Source organism: Symphodus melops, assembly GCF_947650265.1.
Source record: "Symphodus melops genome assembly, chromosome: 9".
In the NCBI taxonomy this organism is placed as follows: Eukaryota; Metazoa; Chordata; class Actinopteri; order Labriformes; family Labridae; genus Symphodus; species Symphodus melops.
This window is the reverse complement of record NC_136699.1, coordinates 27,464,653-27,489,594: the sequence shown is the minus strand read 5'-3', so window position 1 is coordinate 27,489,594 and position 24,942 is coordinate 27,464,653. Positions and strand designations below refer to the sequence as shown.

The 24,942-nt window shown below is 46.0% G+C and overlaps 2 protein-coding genes across 2 annotated transcripts in view; one reads left to right on the top strand and one right to left on the bottom strand.

Moving 5' to 3' along the window:
- LOC306828953 (NLR family CARD domain-containing protein 3-like) overlaps positions 1–16,550 on the bottom strand; it is a 35,748-nt gene extending 19,198 nt beyond the window's left edge. Inside the window, exons 1-6 of the mRNA XM_079351711.1 lie at positions 16,435–16,550; positions 14,514–16,317; positions 14,234–14,407; positions 13,696–13,869; positions 13,427–13,600; positions 13,158–13,331 (exon numbers count right to left, since the gene is read on the bottom strand). Of these exons, the coding sequence (XP_079207837.1) occupies positions 13,158–13,331; positions 13,427–13,600; positions 13,696–13,869; positions 14,234–14,407; positions 14,514–16,317; positions 16,435–16,471 (2,537 nt within the window). The 5' untranslated portion in view covers positions 16,472–16,550. The remainder of the gene's footprint in view (positions 1–13,157; positions 13,332–13,426; positions 13,601–13,695; positions 13,870–14,233; positions 14,408–14,513; positions 16,318–16,434) is intronic.
- Positions 1–24,942, top strand: part of LOC306829463 (uncharacterized protein) — a 187,396-nt gene that overhangs the window by 84,794 nt on the left and 77,660 nt on the right.

The window sequence follows — 24,942 nt, the reverse complement described above, 5'->3', positions numbered from 1 at the left end:
CCTGTCGTCTCATTGAATTGTCTCCTTGTTCTTTATCTTTGTTTTTCAGTTCTGCTTGACCAAGGCTATGAGGATGTCAGGCCCTGCCCAGCTACGACTTAGAATCATACACATTCTGTTTATTTGTTGGATATCCCCTTGAGATGATCCATCTCGTTTTCAAGAATACAAAAACACAATCAATACAATTGAATACAGACACAGTTACATACAATGTACACACATAAAGGCTCTCGCTGACATATCCCGCCCATAAACCCACAGCACCCTCACAAAACCATCAGAGGTAGATACACATGACATATTATACAATCAACAAGACTAAGATCTATTATTACGGCAGCAAGATGGCATTAGAAGCAGGAGCATGATTTTCTAAAAGTGTCTCTTGGAGTTATAATCGAAGAGACTCAAACTCATAAGTGAACCCTACCAGCTGGGATTCCTTTTACAGTATAAGAACTTTTGGCTTTAATCTATCACAGAGTTTTACTGTTATGGACCTGGACAAAGACTTTGATCACCAATTCTTCACTCTAACATCAACTGATATTATTCAGGACAAAGACACAGTCAAAGTGGTTCAAAGTGAACCTTCTGTTCTTCTCACATTGAGCCCCATCAATGAACCTGCTGCATCCTCCACTCCCGACTCCATGACTCTGTCTTTCCTGGATGACAGTTCCTCGGTTAGCTCATCTGACACCATCATTCTAGCACAGCCACCAGAGCATCCATCTGAACCATGGCCAACTCATGTTGTGATACCCACCTTTTCATTTCATGTTGACATCCTCCTTCAAGCAGGACATGTGGCTTATGAAAATGATGGCTCCCTCCTTCAGAATCCAAGCATGAACTCTGACATACTTGAGAAACTTGCTGACCAAATATTCCACTTCACTGCCTATCCTACTGCTCCTCAAATATTGGCAGTTGTAGAAGCTCTGGTAAAAAAGCCACCATGCCTTAGAGAAGCTGGCAGCTCATTTTCAGGCATGTACGGGTGGCAGCAGCGCCTGAAATACAAGATGGCTAATTACTGTTCCAAAATGAGAAGGCGTGAAGTACCTGGTCCTGAGCTTGATATCACCAAGGAAATCCCCTGCTGAGAAAAATCCTGCAAAAAATGTCAAGAGAGCAAAGAGGGCGGAGGTCAACCACCTTCCTCCACACCCAAGTGGAGAAAGTAGGGACAGTGTTGAGATGGAGAGACAGCAGCTTCTTAAGGAAGTCAAGATCAGGAAAATGCTAAACACATTGCTTACCTGCAATGTGCAACACCTGCTAAACCTGCTTACCTCTTCATTTCTAAACTCACTTATACCTGGCTTTGAAGTCACACTTCACTATGTTTTTGGTAGAGCAAGAAACAACAAACACAGAAAGGTTTCATTGTTTCATGAAATAACCTTTGAGTGAAGAAACTTTGACTTTAACCAGAAACATAAACTCAGTATTCATGCAACCCATTTGAGCTTGTCCTACTAAACAAATACATGTAAATACATGTATGCTTCACATGTCTGTGTCCTTGTTTTACACATCAGTCTGTTATCACATTGTTCTTAGCACAGTATCATATCAAATAGCTGAAGAGCTTTACTGGAGTCCCACATGTCCAGGTGATTTGAATCACATGTTGTTCTGCATCAAAGTCGTATTTTACCACCAAATGTAAAGACTTTGACTCAGGCATGACTTTAAGATACTTCTTACAACACTTCTTGTAATAGTCTATAGAAGGCCACGTATAGTTTTGAATGTTCTGCAGGAGGACAGTCACAGTGATGCCACTCAACACATAGTCCAGATCCTGGTGGTCCATGGTACTGATGGAGAAGAACCAGTAGATGTTTCCATTCTTCTTGAAGGGAAGGAGGTATTGACAGGATGCAGCAGCACAGCCAAAGCTTGCACGTTGCTTATGGGACTGATTGATGCCCTCAACCTTGCATAGCCCTCGGCTCTGTGCTACACCTTTGAGCTGCTTCAGGAACTTTTCCTGGACCTGAATGGGATAAAGCTGTCACCAACAGTACATGCTTTCAAGTTGAAGTTGCTGTCTTCAATGCTCTTTCCAGGAGGTCGACACAGTGCAGTCTAAGCTGGCCAATCCTAACTCAATGGTGCAAATGAGTGGAGGAACATCAATGAGTGTCACAGTTACAGAGACAGTGACTCCATGGACCCTCCACTCACACACCACATTTAGCTTTGAAATGAATGGTTCACTGTAAAGCAACACAGATGTGTGTCTAAAGGGGCCTTTCAGAAAGAAACTCGTGGATGTCACACAACTTTTTACAAGTCACCACACAAAATCTGAAGTACTAGTCATCAGTCCCCCATCACAAAGACAGTGAATTACTGCACACCTAGGAGAACTAGTCCAGTATACGTGAAGCCCTCAGACAGAAACCTGAGGGTTGATGTGAACTGATATTAACAGGTCATGGGGACTGGACTTGGATTTATCTTCACTGACTGGGACTTGAGTTCTTGGGACTGGAGACTTGACTGGGATTAGAGGTTTGCTGACTCTGTACTGTTCACACTGTAACTAAACCAGATGTTTTTTCTTTTTCTTTCCTTCAGGAGCACTGAAAACACGAGAGAACACGGAGAGCTACTAACCACTGTGGAACAACAATAATCTGGCGCTGGCCTCCTGGCAGGAGCCATCTTAAGTAACCCGGTGATTGTCATGAGCCACACCTGTGGACACTGATTGAAGGTTAGGGAAACACAGAGGGAGTGACAGACAGGGAAAACAAAACACACACACGTGGGGAAGAGACACAAACAAACCAAAACATGACAATATTAACATCAAACACTAAGCAATTAACTCTGAAAATGATGATTTATCACTGACTAACTTTTAAATGTACTTATAATTCAATGGACACACACAAAACATAAAATCAAACTAAGTAGCACCCTTTTCTCTAACGTTGTTACTCTTAAAAAAATTAACTCTTTACTCTCCGGTCTCTCTCCTTCAAACACTGCCAGACACTACAGAGTCTGAACCTACCACTGTTGGAGGGAGGTTTAGAACAGTCCAAGTGGAGCTGGCCTTTTGAACACAGTGAAGCAGCAAAAAGGAAGCCAAAGAGAGAAATGATACCAGAACAAACATTCACACAATTGAAGGCTTTGTTTCCATATTCCATTTAGTTCTACACACTGAAGGTTATAACGCTTTTTGATTGTTTCTTCTAACAATTTGTGGAGTAAATCCAGAATGACAGATGACATCTCCAGGTGTGTTCATTCAGTTTGTGTTCAAAGACTGCTGCAGTTTTGTGCCCAGTATCCTCTGCACTCTTCTTTCATCCTGTGCATTTTATTGATTTTGTATTCTGACTGCAGGATTCTTATTGAGGGTTAAAGGTCTTCAGTAAACTCAACCTGGACCTGATCTGACTGTGGTCACTCTGCATCAGGATCTGCTGAACTCCTTTTCTTTACCAAAGAGACTTTAGACTGTCGACACAAAATAACACAAGTAGATGAAAGTCTCTCTCACTCTCCATCAGTTTATTCATTACAAGGTTCCACATGAGCTGTGTGAAGAACTTGAGCTACCCAACACAGCAGCCTCCAAGGAAACAGAGTGACAGAAAGAAGAGAAGATATCAGGAGAGAAGAAGGATCCTTACACTGTAACTGTTTCATATAAAGCCTTTACATTCAAACATCATAGCTGCTCCCAACTTACTGCTTCATATGTCAGCAACAACACATCAATGTCAACAAAGACAGACTTCTGTTAATAGAACTGTCTTATATCCCTTTATAACAGTCGTTATACATCTGTTAGTCAATACATACTGATGAATACACATTAGTCATGTTGTTCACTTATATCACTTTGGATCTTTTACCATTGAACAGGATTAGCATTTCTCTCCAGTGTGAATGATCATGTTTCTGGTGAGACATCCCTTAAATCTAATTTTTTTCCCACACTCAGAGCTGCTGAAAGGTTTCTCTTCAGTGTGAACTAACGTGCTGGGTCAGATGTACCTTAGAATGAAACATTATACCACACTCAAAGCAGCAGAAGGCGTTTCTCTCCACTGTGCACTAACTTGTGTCTGGTCAGACTTCCTCTTTGGGTAAAGCTTTTACCACACTCGGAGCAGCTGAAGGGTCTCTTTCCATTGTGAACCAACATGTGTCTGGTCAGACTTCCTCTTTGGGTAAATCTTTTCCCACACTCAGAGCAGTTGAAGGGTTTCTTTCCAGTGTGAACCAACATGACCAACAGAAAAAATTTGTAGGCTACTTTATGTTCCTAATATTGATTAATCCTCTTGATTTACAGAGCAGCCACAAGGAATGGCAGACCACAGTCTCCCTATCAGTCCACAAGTGAGAGCGCATTCTTTAGATGCAACAGGTAGGCTACTTTTTCCTTTCGCAGCAGCAAAAAACCAAACCTCAAAATGTATACATTCTTCTTTTTATTATGGGCTAATTGGATTAGTCCCGGACATAATTGCCACCTACATGGTGCGTTGCATGAAAGAAAAGTTTTAATTACGTCAAAAATATAACTTTAATTTACCCTTTTATGAATCCAAAATACACTATAAGTCCCAAAAAACGAAATATACACTATGAGCCAGAAAGTCCAGTTTAAACTGTCTTTTTAGTCTCTTTTTAATCCACAAAAATCAATCTGCCGACGGTCGCTCATCCACAAATTATACTACCAACACGCTCATTTCAGTCAACATAACTTTCTGATTGATATGACAGACATTTGACGTGATTTTTTTGCAGGGCTGACACCTCCAACTGTGGAAACGGCGAAAGACGGGACACAATGGCAACTCATCCAGCCTGGAGCACAGCCAGGCAGACGCCAGTCGCAAAATGTTGTAACAGAAACTAGCGGCCCTACTGCACACGCAAGAAGGAACATTGATGATCCCCTCAGTGCCTTTTTAGGTTTGTTTGACAAGTCAATGCTTCACCACATCCGTGATTGCACAGTGGCAGAGGCGCACAGGGTGCAAGGTGACAACACCTGGAATGTGTCTGTGGAGGAGCTGAGGGCTTTTATTGCGCTCCTATATGTGCGTGGGACATACAGCGGAAAGAACAGCAGTATGGAGAGTTTTTGGTCAGAGACCTGGGGGATTCCCTTTTTTAAATCAACAATGCCCCGCAACCGTGACAGAGAAATCATGCGCTATCTACGGTTTGATAAAAAAGATAGCAGGCGTTCACGTCTCTTTAGCGACAAGTTTGCCCTGATATCAGAGGTGTGGGAAAAATGTGTGCAGAACTGCATTGCCTGCTACAAACCTGGTGCGCACATCACCGTGGACGAGCAGCTATTCCCAACAAAAGCGCGGTGCCACTTCACACAGTATATGGGGAACAAACCCGACAAGTTCGGGATCAAGTTCTGGCTTGCAGCTGACGTGCAGAGCAAATACATGCTCAATGGCTTCCCTTATCTGGGAAATGATGAGAGCCGACCTGCTGGCCAGCGTTTAGGAGAGAGTGTGGTGTTGAAGTTGGTGCAGCCATTTGAGGGAAAGGGGAGAAATGTCACCACTGACAATTTTTTCACCTCCCTCTCACTTGCCAAACAACTGCGTGCAAAGAACACCAGCCTAGTGGGGACCATGAATAAGACCAGACGGGAGCTTCCTCCATCTGCGCAAGGCAGAGGGGAGCTGTTTTCCACAAAGGTGCTGAAAGCGGAGGGGGCTACGCTGACAGTTTACCAGGGGAAAACAAACAAGAACGTGGCCATCCTCAGCACCATGCATCCAGATGTCGAATGTGGGAAGGACAAAAAGAAAAAAACGGAAAGTGTAGCGTTTTACAACTACACGAAAGTTGGTGTCGACGTCCTGGACCAGATGGCCAAACAGTGCTCCACCAAAGGGGGTACTCGCCGGTGGCCAGTGGCAGTCCTTTATAACATCTTGGACCTGGCTGCCATCAATGCACATATTCTGCACAAGAAATGTAGCAGCAAACCCATCGCGAGGAGGGCCTTTATCAGGCAGCTGGCCATGGAGCTGAGGGAGGACCACATCAAGGTGAAGCAGCCCAGCCTCAATGCTCGTGTGAGAGAGGTGCAGCCCGAGCCTAAAAGAAAGCAGTGCCAAATTAACACCTGCGTGAAGTTGGCCCCCCACCCCACGCAAAACTTCGGGGTCATAGTCGCATTTGTTTGTGCTTCGTTTGTGCTGTTTCTGTTTTTGAGTTATTAAAGATTATTATATAGGTCATCCTGAGGTCACCTAGCCCCCCATCTTCTCCAAATTGACCCGGAATTGTCGCGTTTGTTTGTGCTTCGTTTGTGCTGTAAAAAGTTTCCTTTGTGCTATTATGAATTTATAGAAATAGCGCATTTTAATTTCACGCGGTGACGTCACTCAGCCCCCCATCTGCTCCGAATCGACCCAGAATGGTCGCGTTTGTTTGTGCTTCGTTTGTGCTGTAAATATTTTCCTTTGTGCTGTTTTGGTTTTATAGATATTTGAAGTCAAATTGTCGGGCGAGGCAACTCCCATACAATGTAAAGGTGAATGATCAGCACTTGCACCTTCTACAAATTGTTTTTTAATTGATTGAATGTGATTATAAACTTTACATATGCTGATGTGAACACAGCACTCGCCCATATATGGCGAGCTGACACCTGTCACTCAGGGTCTCTACTCCGGGTCTCTACTCACACCACAGCTTCTCTCCTGAGGCCGTTATTCCTCTAATCCTGCCTGTTTCTGCTCTCTATCACATCTAACAGGTTCAGAATAATAAGCCAGCACACCATTATATGTAAAGGAATACATGTTTTCTTCCTCTTTATTGACGGGAGTGACACTCAGATCCATGATTTTCCATGTTAAACAGATGGGGATTCAGCAGGACTCCCTTATGTTACGTCACAGCCGAATGTGGAAGTAAAGAGCAAAGACTAAAACGTCTCCAGGAGACCCTGTGGGTTATTCATTTCTGAATTTCTTTAAAAACAGTATTGGTAACATATTTTCACATGATTAGTTCAGTTTTGTCTTTAACCTGCAATATGCTCTTTAAAGGGACCAGATGATCCAGGATCAGGTGATCCGGCTCACTTTGATCCTGATTGGATCACCCTGATCCAGGTTCAGATTTAAGGATGATCAAATCCAGATGATGTTTTGTTGTCACTTCTTTTTGATTGGTGAGATCAGCACAATACAGACATTACAGAAGGAGGTCCATTATCCCCCCCCCCCCCCCCATTACCAGGCCCCCAACCATGAAACAGAGCAGCTGGACAGAGTGAACAGAGTCAGCTGATCTTCAGTCAGCAGTGTTTCTCAGACCCACACATCACACAGAGACACTGAAGAACCAGACCAGAACCCAAACCCAGGATAGAGAGGTTCAGTGAATGTGGTGTTGAAGGTGTGGAGGTGGATCAGTGTGTCAGAGGAGACTCTGTAGAAGGACAGAGAGCCAGCAGGACAGTCCACATACACTGCTACTCTGTCAGGGACAGACGAGGAGGAGGAGGAGGAGGACGAGGAGGAGGAGATGTCTGTTTCTCTGTTATTGTGTCTGACATATGACACATGACACATGTAACTCACTGATACATGAACCCCTCCTCTCCACTCGACCTCCCAGTAACAGCGACCAGTCAGACCAGTCCTACACAGCAGCTGATTGTATTCAAATCTGTCTGGATGATCAGGATATGACTGAAGCTCCTCCACACATGTCACCTTCCTGTTGTTGTCAGACAGTTTCAGGTTTCTGTTCACTGTGTTTGTGTCCAGTTTCAGCTCACAGGCGTCTGATGGAGAGAAGGAGACACAACACAGCTGCAGGTTATCATCTGTTCATTCATCAACAACTTTACTGAGAGTCCATCAAACAGTTCATATTCAGCACTGAATGATGTTTGACACCACTGAAATGTAATCATCCACTTCTAATCAACTTCACATGGAGTTACCATGCTGTAATCAAATCCTCATTTTACAGTAATGATGTGCATTCAATATGGATGTGGTTCATATAAAGGTGTGTGTCCATAGTAAGTGTGACTTTGATGTTTGTGTGTATCTTCACATGTAAACTCTGTCATTCTAAATGGAGCTTGTTATACAAAGGTTTCTGTCCATACCAACAATATGACGTGTTTCTCTCTCATTTCAACATCTATCTTCTGACTTGGATGTTTCTGTGGACCTGACATTCAAACTCTGTCATTCTGGATATGACTTTGATAACAACATGTCAGACTTGAACCATGTTTCAAACTGTCAACAGCTTTATGTGACATCTTTACATTCAACACTAACTAAGTACTGAGCCATCATGCCCAAGCACTAACACATGTGACATTCAAGTAGCCCAGCACATGACAGTCATGAAATCAAAGGAGTGAATGCATGAATCAATGTCCAACATCAGGGATGGCTAATGGCCAACCACTGTAGTCAACAGCTGGGCCCGAGCTGGGCCCAACACCAGAGACAAGAAGACAGGGCCTTGCTGGACTGACTCCCTACATGCACTTCAATCAAAGTTTCAATAGAAATGTTCTCACTGTCATGGAGGTATGGCCATGACACATTGCATTGTGGGAAGAAAAGGTGAGAAGGCAGAGAGGTTCCTCTCACATGGATTATGGATACTGCTGCTCCTCACTGAATCACTGAGTGACTGAGATGAAGAGCAGAGCTCTCCTTCAGTTAGCAGAGCTCTGCCTCCAAGTCTCTCTTCCTCTCAGTCACTCACTGATTTGTGTTCTGAACGTACTGAAGAGAACGCTCGGGGAAAATACATGGGATTGTTTTTAGCAGCTTTCAGTTTCCACTAAATTCTCAGCTCATTGCTTTATGATTCAGCAGCGGCTGTTCTCAGTACGATGGAGAGCAGAAGGAAACGTTGGGCCGTGTTTCAGCTTATTCAATTCTGATTCACAGACAGAGCTACTGAGAAGAACTGAACACTTTACTGAACTGATTCTACTGATTCAGTACACTGAAAAGAACTGATTCTACCATCATGGAGACATATATTTATCATCTCTACTGACATATTCTTATTCTCTTTGTCATATTGAAGTTTTAGAAAAAACAAAGAAGAAGGAGCTCAAGTCAAATCAATGAAAGAGCAGCCTTGTGTTCTTATTGGAGGACTTATCTGGCTGTCTAAGCCTGTACATTGGAAGGTGCAGAAAGGGCCGTACACTTTGAATGCTCAAGTATTGAAGGTTGTCTGCTGTCAGCTATAAGTGAGATTCAAATGGTCCTGGGTTCCAGGTAGCACCTTGGTTCAGGGGCATTACTTCCCTCTTCTCATGATTCAGCTTGTAGCCTGATATTGTAGCATACTCCTCTAACACTGTGAGCAGCTGAGGCACAGACTTTTCTGGCTGTGTAATGTAAATGAAGAAATGGTCAGCATATAAGGAAAGGTTCACATGTTGTGCTCTGTATACAGCAGAGCTCCCTGTTAGAGTGAATTGCCACAGCTCGGGGTTCAATGGCCAAGTCAAATAAAAGAGGGGAAAGAGGACAGCTCTGTCTGAAATGGCTTGGACACAACTCCATTTGTCTAAACCTGTGTTTTAAGAGACTCAGACATGATTTGAATGTATTTGATCAAAAAGCTCACCAAAGGTCATTTGCTTCAGCGTGTGAAAAAGATGTTCCCACTCCATTCTGTCAAATGCCTTTTGTGCATCCATGATATAATGAAAGTAGGATCTTCTGAGCATTGAACAAGTTCCATGGTATGGATTCATGTTCTGATGTTATCTGCACTCTGTCACTGTCCTCTAAATCCTGTCTGCTCTTTGTGGATGAGCTGTGTCATCACGCCCTCCAGCCGTACTGCCACCACTTTAGACAACATTTGAAAATACATTCAGTAAATATATATATATTTATATATATATATATATATATATATATATATATATATATATATATATATATATAAATATGTATTGTTAAAAAGACGAGTGTTAAAACATGAATAAAGTTGTATAGTGACTGAATGTAAAACATAAGTAATCATGAAATGCCTTTTCATCCTTTAATCTAAAATCGAATCGTTGACCACTCCCACTAACACTGACATGAAATATCACATCTGTTAATAAAACCAGCTGATTGATTGGAGCCTATTTAAGAATGAAGGGAACATAGACAGGATTGTGATTTAGACAGTAAAGATCCAGCCTTGCTGAAAGGTGCCTTCAGAAGAGAGCTCATCAGAGCATCACAAGGTGTGAAGAAGAATGCATGAACACCTGCTGCAGCTGTATAATTCTCTGTAACCACATATCAGCCCCCAGACACACCGCTCCTTTGATCTTTAGGGGCCGTCTCCTAAGAACTTCTCCGTGTCTCCACCTCTCCACTCTCGTCCTCATACACCAATCACATGTCCTTATATGGAAAGATGGGGGCGGGTCAGTATGCTGACTGCAGGTTGTGGGAACACGATGATTTACAATGATTCTGATTCACTAACATACACATGGTGGTGAGAACTAAATTGGCTGGTATGCACGTGTGGCACTTGTTTTATGTGCAGAGTCAGAACATGTCTACGCACAGTGACTCTAGATATATCTTGTGCTTAAAACTTTTCCTGCAGAACTTTTGGTCTTGTCACTTTATTGAAGGTGTTTGATCATAATCAGTTCATGCAGAGCCTTTAATGTAAATATCTGTAACTATCTCATATATAAAATCATATATAAATATCATATCTGTATAATGTTTCTGCAGGTTTTATGACTTCAGATATTTGACTTTAAAACGTCAGTTTGTGTTTGGCAGCTGTAGCTGTCAGTCATCAGACCTTTTTAATGTGTTTCTTTTTACAGTCAGGATGTGTGGAGCTGAGATGAATAGAGATCCAAACCAACAAACACATGCAGTGAATAAAGTCTGACTAATCAAAGAGCAGCACAAAGAAGCTGTGAACCATCTGCTGTCTCCAACTGTTCTGTCCTCAGAGGTCACATTCAGCACCAACAGGAGCCTCATTTCCACTTTCACTGTCACACACAATGTGATGTAGTCACAGCCTGAATCAATCCTTGTGTCTGTGGCTGGGACATCAAACTGTCTCCATAGGAGACACATGATGTCAATAACAACAAGAGACTGGATAAAGATGGAGCAGCCTATCACACAGAGAGGAGAAGGACACGCCCACTTCACAGTGTAAACTCCAGTTTGAGCTGCAGTAAATAAAGTGGAGGTCTGATCCACAAACAGAAATCCAAAAGTGGAGCTGAAAGTGAACTCCTGTTCTCCTCCTTGGTGTCATCATGTCACTTCTATGGACGTGAACAGCACACATCCTGACAAATATTCACACTACACATCTTGATTTAGATTCATCAGGATCAATATTTAAAACATGATGTGATCATATTTTCATCTGAGCCAGCCCTTCTTTAGTGTGTCCACCCGTCAGTCCACAGAAAGCTTAAGAAGAAGAAGAAGAAGAAGAAGAAGAAGAAGAAGAAGAAGAAGAAGAGCAGTTTGAAGCCACCGTGATCCATCAGACTAATCAGCTGTTTCATCAGACTTTATTCTATCTGTTGTGATCAACTCTAAACACATATTTATTATTGATCTTCATGGACTCTAATGTCAGATATGTTGGATCACTGTGTTCACTTTGTTTGTGTGTTTTGATCTGAATTCTAAAATCTTTGAATCCACAGAGACAAAAACAGAAACTCAGTTCTAACTGAAATGTTTCTTTGGACTTGAGTTCAAAAGTGACGAGTCCTGTCAACAAATACAAACATCCACATTTCATGAAGTTCAGCTGGATTTGATCCAAATGCTTTGATGGAAATAGAGTCAAATATAATCCTAGTCATCATTGATGGTTGTCAACACAAACTGTTTGTGTTGTCATTGAAGGAAAGGAGCCTCGAGGGTGGAAGTCACAGAAAGTGATGAGAAGAAAGGAGGAGATGAAAACTCATGTGATGTGAAATATGAAGCAGTCCAAATGTTTCTGTGTCTATCTATATCTGTAGTGTTGAAATGATTGTCAAGTGAAATTCAAAGGTTCATTCATGGAACTGCTTGACCTTTGACCTTTACTGTGTGCACAGAGAGAAGACGAGGAGGAGAGCTAGCTCATGTCTTTAAAGGTTTTCTCTTTCTATTTCATCACTGTATTAAACTCTGGATGTTTTAGAGCAGAGAACTTGATGGTGGAGACTCTGCATATTTACATGTTTATGGAAATGACCATCAAATCAAATAGAGTTTCTGTTGTTTTTAAATGTGATGAGCTCCACAAGCTTGACCAGGAGCATCCGGCCAGCAGCCAACATCAAAACCATGAATGTCAAAGTCACAAAACAGCACGCTGTAAACTCTACATTTCTGTTGGATGTGATGTCTGTTGGATTTTATCATCTCTGGATTATCACTTTTATATCTTTTATTGTGTAATATTTCAACTGTCATCAGTTTCCATCACCCTCACTTTTACCATCACTTTGTGTTACTTCCATCATCCAACATGTGCTGCTGTGTTCTGATGAAGAGAAATGAAAACACACTCACACTTCCTCAGACCAGGTTTCAGTGTGTGCAGTCCACCATGGTCCAACCTGGAGGAAGAAACCAGATCAGAATCTACTTCATCCATCTTCATTTAAATCACCATCAGACAAGAAGTAGAGTTCATCATTCAGAAACAGTGAGACAGCTTCTGTGTGTCTGTCTGTACCTCAGTGTCTCCAGTCTGCAGTGTGGATCCTCCAGTCCAGCAGACAGCAGCTTCTCTCCTCCTTCTCGTGGGAGATTGTAGCTCAGGTCCAGCTCTCTCAGGGGGGAGGAGATTAGAGCTGAGGCCAGAGACGCACAACCTTCTTCTGTGATCAGACAGTTTGACAGACTACACACACACACACACACACACACACACACACACACACACACACACACACACACACACACACACACACACACACACACACACACACACACACACACACAGGTCCATTCTCAGCTGTTTTACCAGTAACATCCAGTCAAAACCATGCAGCTGAACAGAGTCAACTTTATAATCTGATACTGATCAACATTTAGTCTGCTGGGAATAAACTGTATCAGCTGCACACTAACCTGAGAGTGTCCAGTCTACAGAGAGGACTCTTCAGTCCAGCAGACAGCAGCTTCACTCCTGAATCATGCAGGTTGTTGTTGGTCAGGTCCAGCTCTCTCAGACTAGAGGACTGGGAGTTGAGGACTGAGGACAGAGCTTTACAGCTTCTCTCTGAGAGCTGACAGACACTCAGCCTGAAGAGGATATTTTTTGAAGGTAAATGAAAATACAAAATGAAAGGACTACATACAGGCTATTTGGGTAAACTTTTACATGAACAAGTCCTGACCTGAGCGTTTCCAGTGTACAATGCAGAGTCTCTAAACCACTGCACAGCAGCTTCACTCCTGAATCCTGCAGGTTGTTGTTGCTCAGGTCCAGCTCTCTCAGACTAGAGGACTGGGAGCTGAGGACTGAGGACAGAGCTTCACAGCTTCTCTCTGAGAGCTGACAGCCACTCAGCCTGAAGAGGATATTTTTGGAAAGTAAATGAAAATATAAAATGAAAGGACTGCATGCAAGCTAATTGGGTAAACTATTACATGAACAAGTCCTGACCTGAGCGTTTCCAGCTTACAATGCAGAGTCTCTAAACCACTACACAGCAGCTTCACTCCTGAATCCTGCAGGTTGTTGTTGCTCAGGTCCAGCTCTCTCAGACTAGAGGACTGGGAGCTGAAGACTGAGGACAGAGCTTCACAGCTTCTCTCTGAGAGCTGACAGCCACTCAGCCTGAAGAAGATATTTATTGTAGGTAAATGAAAATATAATATAACATAAGTACATACAAGCTAATTGGGTAAACTTTTAGTGAACAAGTCCTGACCTGAGCGCATCCAGTGTACAATGCAGAGTCTCTAAACCACTACACAGGAGCTTCACTCCTGAATCCTGCAGGTTGTTGTTGCTCAGGTCCAGCTCTCTCAGACTCGAGGACTGGGAGCTGAGTACTGAGGACAGAGCTTCACAGCTTCTCTCTGAGAGGTTACAGCCACTCAGCCTGAAGAGGATTTCAACCAGTCAATAAATGGATTAATACATTAAGCAATTAAAAACTTAGATCGTCATTCATTTTAACAAAAACCTGCACACTAACCTGAGAGTGTCCAGTCTACAGAGAGGACTCTTCAGTCCAGCAGACAGCAGCTTCACTCCTGAATCCTGCAGGTTGTTGTTGCTCAGGTCCAGCTCTCTCAGACTAGAGGACTGGGAGCTGAGGACTGAGGACAGAGCTTCACAGCTTCTCTCTGAGAGCTGACAGCCACTCAGCCTGAAGAGGATTCAGAAGAACACAAATGAAAACAATTACAACCCATAGTTGTTATTTCTGAATAAAGAGAACTACATTTAACCTGGATAGTTATGTGAGCACGTACAGAGCTTTGTTTGAGGCTTTGATCACAGGCAGCAGCCTCAGAAGAGCCTCCTCTGAAGCAAAGTATTTCTTCAGGTCAAACACATCCAGATCTTTTTCTGATGACAGTAAGATGAAGACCAGAGCTGACCACTGAGCAGGAGACAGTTTATCTGTGGAGAGACGTCCTGATCTCAGGGACTGTTGGATCTCCTCCACTAGAGAACGATCATTCAGTTCATTCAGACAGTGGAACAGATTGATGCTTTTCTCTGCAGACAGATCCTTACTGATCTTCTTCTTGATGTACTCGACTGTTTTCTGATTGGTCTGTGAGCCACTTCCTGTGTGTGTCAGCAGACCTCGTAGGTGACTCTGATTGGTCTCTTGAGAAAGACCGAGGAGGAAGCGGAGGAACAAGTCCAGGTGTCCATGTGGACTCTGTAAGGCCTGGTCCACAGCTCTCTGGTATAAAAGTGTTGGGTCAGGTTTTTCTCTGAATACTTTAGACCACCTGGATGTTGTTTGTTTCTCTGACATCAGATTGACTCCAGACTTGATGAAGGTCCGATGGACATGAAGAGCAGCCAGAAACTCCTGAACACTCAGATGGATGAAGCAGAACACCTTATCCTTGTACAGTCCTCTCTCCTCTTTAAAGATCTGTGTGAACACTCCTGAGTACACTGAGGCTGCTCTGATATCGATGCCACACTCTGTCAGGTCTGACTCATAGAAGATCAGGTTTCCTTTCTGCAGCTGCTCAAAAGCCAGTTTTCCCAGAGTCTTAATCATCTTCCTGCTCTCTGGACTCCAGTGTGGATCTGTCTCAGCTCCTCCATCATACTTGATGTTCTTCAGTTTGGACTGAACCACCAGGAAGTGGATGTACATCTCAGTCAGGGTCTTGGGCAGCTCTCCTCCCTCTCTGGTCTTCAGCACATCCTCCAGAACTGTAGCAGTGATCCAGCAGAAGACCGGGATGTGGCACATGATGTGGAGGCTTCTGGATGTCTTGATGTGGGAGATGATCCTGCTGGCTTGCTCCTCATCTCTGAATCTCTTCCTGAAGTACTCGTCCTTCTGTGGGTCAGTGAACCCTCTGACCTCTGTCACCATGTCAACACAGTCAGGAGGGATCTGATTGGCTGCTGCAGGTCGTGTGGTTATCCAGAGGCGAGCAGAGGGAAGCAGTTTCCCCCTGATGAGGTTTGTCAGCAGCACATCCACTGAGGTGGACTCTGTGACATCAGTCAGGGTCTGGTTGTTTTTAAAGTCCAGAGGAAGTCGACACTCATCCAGACCGTCAAAGATGAACACCACCTGGAACTCTTCAGACCTGCAGATTCCTGCTTCTTTGGTTTCAGGAAAGAAGTGATGAACAAGTTCCACCAAGCTGAACTTTTTCTCTTTCAGCACATTCAGCTCTCTGAAAGTGAATGGAAATGTGAAGTGTATGTCCTGGTTGGCTTTGTCTTCAGCCCAGTCCAGAGTGAACTTCTGTGTTAAGACTGTTTTCCCGATGCCAGCCACTCCCTTTGTCATCACTCTTCTGATTGGTTCATCTCTTCCAGGCGGGGCTTTAAAGATGTCTTCTTGTCTGATGGTTGTTTCTGCTCTGTCTGGTTTCCTGGATGCTGTTTCAATCTGTCTGACCTCGTGTTCCTCATTGACCTCTCCAGTCCCTCCCTCTGTGATGAAGAGCTCTGTGTAGATCTGGTTCAGAAGGGTTGGGTTTCCTGCTTTAGCGATCCCCTCAAACACACACTGGAACTTCTTCTTCAGGTTAGATTTCAGTTTACGCCGGCACTCTGCACCAAACGTTTCTGAATAAAGACAGAACTGAGATCAATGAACAGATCCTGATATAGATCACATGACCATCTGAGATTGAACCTCTTTGTCCTTTTTCTAAAATATGAAATCTGTTCAGATGTTCTTACTGCTCTGCAGACAGTCAGCCAGCTCCTCCTGCTTCATTCTCCTCAGGAAGTGGAGAGTGATCTTCAAAAATGCCTCTTTACAGCTTCTCCTCTGCTCTTCATCCTCACTCTGACTCTCTAAGCATTCTGGGTAATCTGGACTCAGAACCCTCTGCACTCTCTTCAGCTCGTTCTTCACAAAGGTGACGATGTTCTCCTCCAGCAGCTGGAACAGAAGGAGACACTGGATATTTCCTATAAAGTGGTAGAACTCAACATGTGGTTCATGTGTCAGTCTGAAGGTCAGCTGCTCTAAACACAACAATAACTTAGCATTACATTCTTGTAATGGTAGTTTATGAAATAACACACCATAAAGATGGAGTCCAGGTGTGTTAGATCCTGCTGGTCTGATGGATCTCTGTGAACCTGGGAGCTCTCCTGTTGAACTCTGTGACAGGACATATTACACAAGAAAACAATGGGTCATATATGATGAAGCTCTGAGCCAAGATATGATTCTTTGAACCACAGAGTCAGAACCTTCACTGGATTTTTAATTCTTACCTTCCATCAGCACCACGTGCATCTTTAAAGTTCATAAGACGACCCATAGACCGGTTACTCTTCATGGACACACAGCTGGGTCCAGGAGAGTCTGGTCTCTGGTCCTGCATCCTGATACAAACAAACAGCTGCTTCATGAACAAAGATCATCTTTAATCAGATTGTTCCAGTTCAAACTAGCAGATGGATCATCAGTAATCAGGAGGCAGAGCTGAAGTTCTCCATAGTTCTGTTTCTATTAGAACAGTATCTCACTCAGAATACAGCCAACACTGTGTCTGTTCTCACATTCTTCAGACTGATGAAATCAAAGTTCACAGAAGACGACTCAAACAGAAACACAGCTCAGATAGATGCCAGCAGGAACAATAAAGGTTAGAAGTCAAACCTGCATTTTCAGAGAGAAAGAACTCAGGCTAGCTACAGACAGATGTTCATGAAGATACTACCAGTGTCCACCAGAGGGGGCAGATGGAAAACCTCAACATGATGATCCACAGGACAAAGATTTATAAAAGAATGATTACAGATCAAATGAATCCTCAATAAGGCCCACAACTGAGACGCAGAACGAAGAGTAAGATGACCATGAATATCATGAATACAGAGCTTACTGTAAGTCCACAAGCTGCCCTAAACTACAATCAGGATACAGAACTGATCCAGATCCAGTACCTGTCCTTAACAAGTTCAGGGACATGAGCCTGGAACTCTCTTCTGGGACAAAGTCTTCAGACTGACACCACTTCAGAGGGGCTCCAAACCATCACAGTAGTTTTTATCTTGTGATGATGTTGATCAACACAGCAGAGTCAGTCCAGTATCTGGATCCAATTGGGTTTGTAAAAACCACTCAGGAGCTTTGAAGATCTTTGTCTACAGACTTCATGATCCATCTGCTCACCAGAGTCCTGCCAAGATCACTGGACCAAATGTTCAGTATACCACCATGACATCCTCCCTGATGGACTCAAGGGGCCTCAGCTGGACTCAGGTACCCTTCACTGAAACAAGGATTAAAGTATTCAACTATGTAGTCCAGGAGAAAGTGGAGTCTAATATCAGTTTTTGGGGCCTGACAAACAAACAAAGAACCCGGGGTCTGTAGCCTCTTTTGGGAACCTGACTAGAGTTATCTGGAAAGAATAGAAAGAGGCTTAAAGGACACCTACTCCCAGAAACCCCTGCAATACTTCACACCTACAGTCATGCACCAAAGTATTGGCACCCCTGGAATCTTTCCAGAAAATACACAATTTCTCCCAGTAATGGTTGCAATTATAAATATATTCATTTCCATGATGTGCATTGGAAGACAAAGAAGCAGAAGAAAAAAGCCAAAATGGACATTTAAAAAAAAAATAAAAATAGGCAGGACAAAATTGTTGGCACCCTTTTCAAAGTGTGGGTACAACATTTAACTTCAAGCAGGTGATGCTTGTTTAATCTCAGCTGAGACAAGTAACAGGTGCTGGTGTGGCAGAGCGGGTGTGGGGATTTTGGTTTTAGAGGATGCTAATGTTAAAGAATAACTGACAATGCCACCTGGGGGATCATTGACCACCAGCAATCCTTGTCTGGCAACATCCTTACCACACAGCTGAACATCCTGCTCGAGATAACCTACATATGGTATAGCCAAACCATTAACAGCACTCAGATTTAACCAGTTCCAAGATCGTAGGGTTACATTGTAACCTTGGTTCTCTGAGTCAAGAGACTATCTCTCCACCCCATTACATTCTATGTACGGGATATGATCCCTTGCTCGTCAGAGTCCGTGGCTTTTTCTTTAAGACACACCGGCTTAACCGGGCACGCCCCACAGCTCACCTATAAAGCACCTGTGCTGGCGTGCAATCATTGATAGTTTGATCGGAACTTGTCTCCCAGAGGCCTAGAGGCTGGAGAGAAAGTCTCTTCACTCAGAGAACCAAGGTTACAACGGAATCCTTCTCTTTCGTCTCGAGACTATCTCTCCACCCCGTTACATTCTATGTTCGGGGTAACTCTTTAAGACACCCCACTGGGAGACAGTGCAACCCAATCCCATACACCAGTGTCTAACACATGAACTTTTTACAAATATACACTATTTACATGCCAACCAGGACAAGGCGCCGCAAGACGCAAAGGCCAAGCCTAGGAGGCAGAGGGGCTGAATGAGCCAGTCTGCAAGACGCGGGACTGACTTAGAACGCGGGCAAGGCCCCACCAAGCCATTGTCTACCGAGAGGTTACACCCAGCACCCGCTCCCCATAGGAGGGACTGGCTGCCACATTGAGCTGGTAGAATCTAGAAAATGTGGATTTTGATGACCATGTGGCCGCAGCACATATGTCAGCAAGTGAGGCACCGCGCCACAAGGCCCATGAGGTAGCCACACTGCGAGTCGAGTGTGCCCGAATCCCAGATGGAGCAGGCACACCCGAGAGGGCATATGCATGCTGGATAGTCTCCACAACCCAGTGAGACAGTCGAGGTTTTGACAAGGGCCAGCCCAAGTGTCCATGGTCAAAGCAAATGAAGAGCTGGTCAGACCTCCTGAAAGCCTGTGTACGTCGGATGTACTGAGCCAGGGTCCTGACCGGACACAAGACAGACTGGTTCTGCTCTTCCTCCTGACCATCCGTGCCAGAGGAGAGTGACCGCAACTCGACCACCTGAGACAGATGGAATTCAGATAAGACCTTGAGCAGAAATGCCGGGTTGGGTCGGAGGACTACACCAGAGCCATCTGGAGAGAATCTGCAGCAGTCTGCATGAACAGACAGTGCGTGGAGCTCACTTATTCTTCTGGCAGAAGTTACAGCCAGCTGAAATGCTGCCTTAAAGGAGAGCCATTTCAGATTCACCTCCTCAAGAAGTTCAAAAGGCGGGTGCCGCAAAGCACTGAGGACTAGATCCAGGTCCCAAGGTGGAACTGGGGGTCCCCTCCTGAAGACTGTAAGCCTCTGTGCACCGCTGAGGAACCGTGAAATTAAGGAACAGCATTCTTCGGTAAGTGCGTATTCACCAAGTCGAACTGCCTGCCGGTCTCGCCGAGGCGGGACCTCCCATGGCACGCCGTCTAACAGGGGCGGGATTGACGAAAACCACGTCATGTGGGGCCCAAACGGTGCCACCAGTATCAGCCTGACTCCCTCCAACTGCACCCTTCGGAGAAGGGGCTGAAGGAGAGTGAATGGGGGGAAGGCATAGAGCAGAATCCGTGGTCAAGGATGAGCCAAGGCGTCCCACCCCAGAGGAGGATTGTCGTTCTTCAGAGAGAAAAAGAGCGGACAATGAGCCGACTCTCTTGAAGCGAACAGGTCAACTTCCGCTCTGCCCAGGCGACACCAGATTTCCCTGACCACCTGTGGATGAAGCCTCCACTCCCCAGGGTGTGGGCCCCCTCTCGACATTATGTCCGCCGCTGAGTTTAACAGACCCGGCACATGCACACCTCTCAAGGAGCAAAAGAGGGGCTGAGCCCACTGCCACAGAGTGGTTGCCAGTCTGCACAGAAAGGCAGACCGCAGGCCCCCCTGCCTGTTTATATAAGCAGCTGTCACTGTGCTGTCTGTCCGAACGATGACATGATGTCCTCTCAGTCTCTGCAGTAGTGCTCTGAGGGCGAGGATAACAGCCCTCAGCTCCAGGACATTTATATGCTGGTTCAACCAGCGGCCAGACCAGTGTCCACTGATCCCGCAGCCCTCGTGAACGGCACCCCAACCTAGTAGGGAGGCGTCTGTGAAGACCAGCTGGCGATAAATCACCGGCCCCAGAGCATGACCTAACTTGATGTTGGCTGGGTCTCTCCACCACTGGACCGCACTGTGCAGCCTCCGAGAGACAACCACCCTTGTTTGGTGACATCTTTGTGGATGCAAGCCCTGACCCAACAGATCAGGTCGCATGTTTAAGAGGGCAAGAGGAACCACCTGCACCATGGCCGCCATAAGACCCATTAGTCGGAGGCAGAGCCCCCAAGTGACCTTGGAATGAAGTCGGATGTGACTGAGGCACCGTCTGAAGTATTGCACTCTCTCTGGTGTTAGCGAGATGGTCGCCCTCCTGGAGTCCAGAACCATACCCAAAAACGTGGTAACCTGGGAAGGCTGCAGAGTGCTTTTCTCGGTGTTCACTCGGAGACCCAGCTCCTGAATGTGGTTCAGGAGAAGGGCCACATGGCGACGGCACTCTTCCTCCGATGACGCACAAATGAGCCAATCGTCCAGATAATTCAGGACCCTGAGCCCTTGCTTCCTCATGGGGGCCAGTACAGCATCCATGCATCTTGTAAACGTTCGGGGAGCGAGAGATATCCCGAAAGGCAGGACACAAAACTCGTACACTCTGCCTTCAAAGCCGAACCTCAGGAAGCGACAATGGCCCTTCCAGATGGGAATCTGGAAGTACGCATCCTTGAGGTCTATGGTGGAAAACCAATCTCCGGCAGCAATGGCCTGCCTCACCCTGGGAACCGTGAGCATCCTGCACCTCAGGGGCCGAAGAAACTGGTTGAGCCTCCGGAGATCCAGAATTGACCCCCATCTCGCTTCGGAACTAAAAAGTAACGGGAGAAAAACCCGGCTTGTTGGTCTTCTCGCTCCACCTCTCTTATGGCCCTCTTCTCCAAAAGAGTGGACAGTTCCTCCCGCAGTATCTGTGCCTGCTGAGGATCGGATACAGTGGTGAAGGTTGGCAATCTTGTCACGGCAGGTTTGCGATAAAATTGAAGGCGGTAGCCACGGGTCATGGTAGACACCATCCACTGATCCGCCCCCAAGGTTAGCCAGGCTCCCCCGTTGATGGCTGGTAGGGGAGGCTGGCATGCCATTACTCTGGAACCGTCAGGAAGGAGGGGGGCGCCGTGATGGTCCCTGAGCCTTTGCATATGGCTTTCCAGTTTTCCCACATTGGCGACTACTACGCCGACGGAAGGCGTCCAACTGGGGCTTAAGATCCCCTGGCCCCCATGTCCAGACCTCTGGTGTGGGCCGTGACTGAGGCGTTGGAGTACTTCTCTGTCTAGAGCCCCTGAAGCGCCTAGCCAGGTCCCCTGAAACCTCCTGTGCACAGCGGCGACCCTCTCGTGCCTGCTGGAGCAATGTAGCTGCCTGAGGTCCAAACATGGCCAAGGGATCCACCGGCACTTTAAGTAAGGTATCCCGACCTCCCTGTCCGAGCTGAGATTGGGACAGCCAAAGATGGCGTCGCACAACCCAGAAGGAAGCCATAGAGCAGCCTGCGGCTTCTGCCTGCTCTCTCATTACAGAGGAGAGGCACTGAGAGGCTAATTGAATCTCCCCGGCAATGCTAGGGTCTCCCGAACTGTCTCGTAGTTGATTCGACAACTGACGGAGATAAGAGACATAATGGATCCAGTGTTAGCCAGACGGGTCTGTGTAGCCATGGCCCTGTGGAGTTTAGCCAACAGACTATCCATTACTCTGCAGTTCCTGCTGGAGCATGTAGCTCTGCCAAGAAGCGAGGTGGAAGGGGAAATTAACAGGGAGATAGCCTGATCCACCTGGGGGAGGGTTCCACAGGTGACCTGATCCTTGTCCTGCATGTCTGAGAGCCTTCTGCACGCTGATGACCATTTATGTGTTGCTGCCGGAGAAGAACATTTCTGGCACAACAAGTCCTTAAAATCAGGAAGAAGGGGCACCCGCGTCCGGGACGGACGTGATGCCACATCAACCTCGAACCTGGAAGCAGTGGGTACAGGGTCCTGAGGTAGGGCGATATCCAGAGCCCTGGCTGCCCTGCCAATGACCTCATCATAACGGCGAGCTAGCTCACCTCTAGAGGTGCTAGCTGGCGGTTTCTGCCCACCCGACAAGCCATCGTCCTCAGAAGAAAAGATTGTCTCGATATCAATCTCCTCTTCACCCTCTTCCTCCTCCACTCTGAAGCCCAGAGCGGGAGAAGAGTTGGGACCAGAAGTGGAGTGAAGCACAGAAGGCCTCACAACAGGGGCGGGTAGGGGTGCCTGCCAGGCACCTGAACACTCCCCTTTTTCCCTAGTGAGGGCAGTTACCCCTCTCCGCTTTCCCTGCAAAGGAGCGGAAAGGGGGGGGGCAGCCCGTTTTGGGGCAAAGAAGCGGCAACGGGCCTTCCTAGTACGTGCAGGCATTATAAAACAATCCATGCACATCTGAGGATTTTCTCTTGAGGACAATGCATGCTGATGCCCCAAAACATAGCACACATCTATCATCTATCTATCATCTTCCAAAGGCATGCTAACTCCACAGCCCACACAGGAATGTCCCTCCCGGGAAGCCATAGTAGCCAGGGGCGGCACTGTCACTACACTGGGGCGGAGCTACAGGTAATTATGCGGAAGCATGGCAACAGGTAGCCACCGGCTAACACACTGTCAGCTAACTCTTAGTTCCTTTCCTCTTTTTTTTTCTTTTTATACCCCACCCTTCTTATGGCTTGAGAAGAGGGAAACGTTCATTGGGGGATTATGGGTGTCTGCTGCAGCCGACACAGTCTGCGCCCAACACAGACACGTTATCGTCTCAGCTAGCGCGTTAGCCCGCGAGCCGCGAGCAATACACTGGCTGAACCTCCCCAGACAGCCTGCGTTTGGATCGTATCCTCTGAATGCGTGAGCTCACGAACCGTGAGCAATACGTTTATACGAACACTTTGCCACCGAGAACCGCAATTGGCTCGGCTGATACAGTCACCCCGCTGTTAGCCGACTTCCGTCTGCACTCAGCACGGGTACCCACCAGACGCAATAGCTCCCGGCACCGCAAGGAAACGCCGGTGGGGACACAGCCGCCAATCAGGCTCCCCCAGACGCACCGTGACCGGGAGGTCACCAGACACGATGCCCCAGGGAATAGAACAGAGGCTACCAGCAATCCAGGGAGGCTGCCATAGACAGACGCCCAACTTTGGTAGGTGGATAACTGCTGGAAACCCTTTTTCTCCTGTTCTTACTTCTTTTTTGTTTGTTTAGTTTTTAGTTCAGTTTTCGAAATCACACAGAGTGTGAACACTATGACTTGAGTGGAGATCAAACAATCAATGATTGCACGCCAGCACAGGTGCTTTATAGGTGAGGGGCGTGCCTGTGGGGCGTGCCCGGTTAAGCCGGTGTGTCTTAAAGAAATATCCACGGACTCTGACGAGCAAGGGATCATATCCCGTACATAGAATGTAACGGGGTGGAGAGATAGTCTCAAGACGAAAGAGAACTGAGTTTGTCGAGGCCCCACGGTTTAAAATGCTGTGTAAAGAAACTTGCACTTCTAGTGGACACCATTGACCCGGTGTCAACCAGACATGGGACTGACTCACCACCCATGAGCACCACTAAGGTTGGGCAATCTGCCACCAAACTTCCGGCGTTATCGATTGCAGACTCTGAGCCTAAGGGTCCCCCATCTGAACTTTGGCTCTGTAGTTCAGGGGGTGAACATTTCCCTGGTTCTGGGGCCACTGCCTACCATTGGAACTGGGGCGCATTGAAGCAGTGACTGGCAGTGGAGCAACAGACTCTCCCTCAGACTCTGGACCAAAGTGGCCTGGCTTTTGACACCTTCTTCAAATGACTGTTTTCTTATGATTTGGGTTCTCTGGGGTTGTTTAGAGTAGCCAGACTGTGTGTAAGGTGATTGATTTGTTCTTGCCGATTTTTAAGAATGTATTTTAGTTCACCTAACTCAGCACTAAAAGAGTTAGCTGCCTGGCGATAGCTGGGATGGCTTTAACTGCTGCTGTTTTGTCCTTAGTTTTCTGTCAGCCACTGAGCCACTATGTTTAGAGGCTAGTTACCCAGGGTGAGGTCCCTCCACTCCACATGTGAGTTAAGAGCACTGGGTCACTAATAGAAGGCACTAACATTTTGGTTTGCTGTGAGGTTTATCGTGCTGCACAACGGTGAGTATATGGTTGCACCCCCACACCTTCCTCAGCGTAGTCTGCCTCTAAACTAAGTGGCTTAAGAT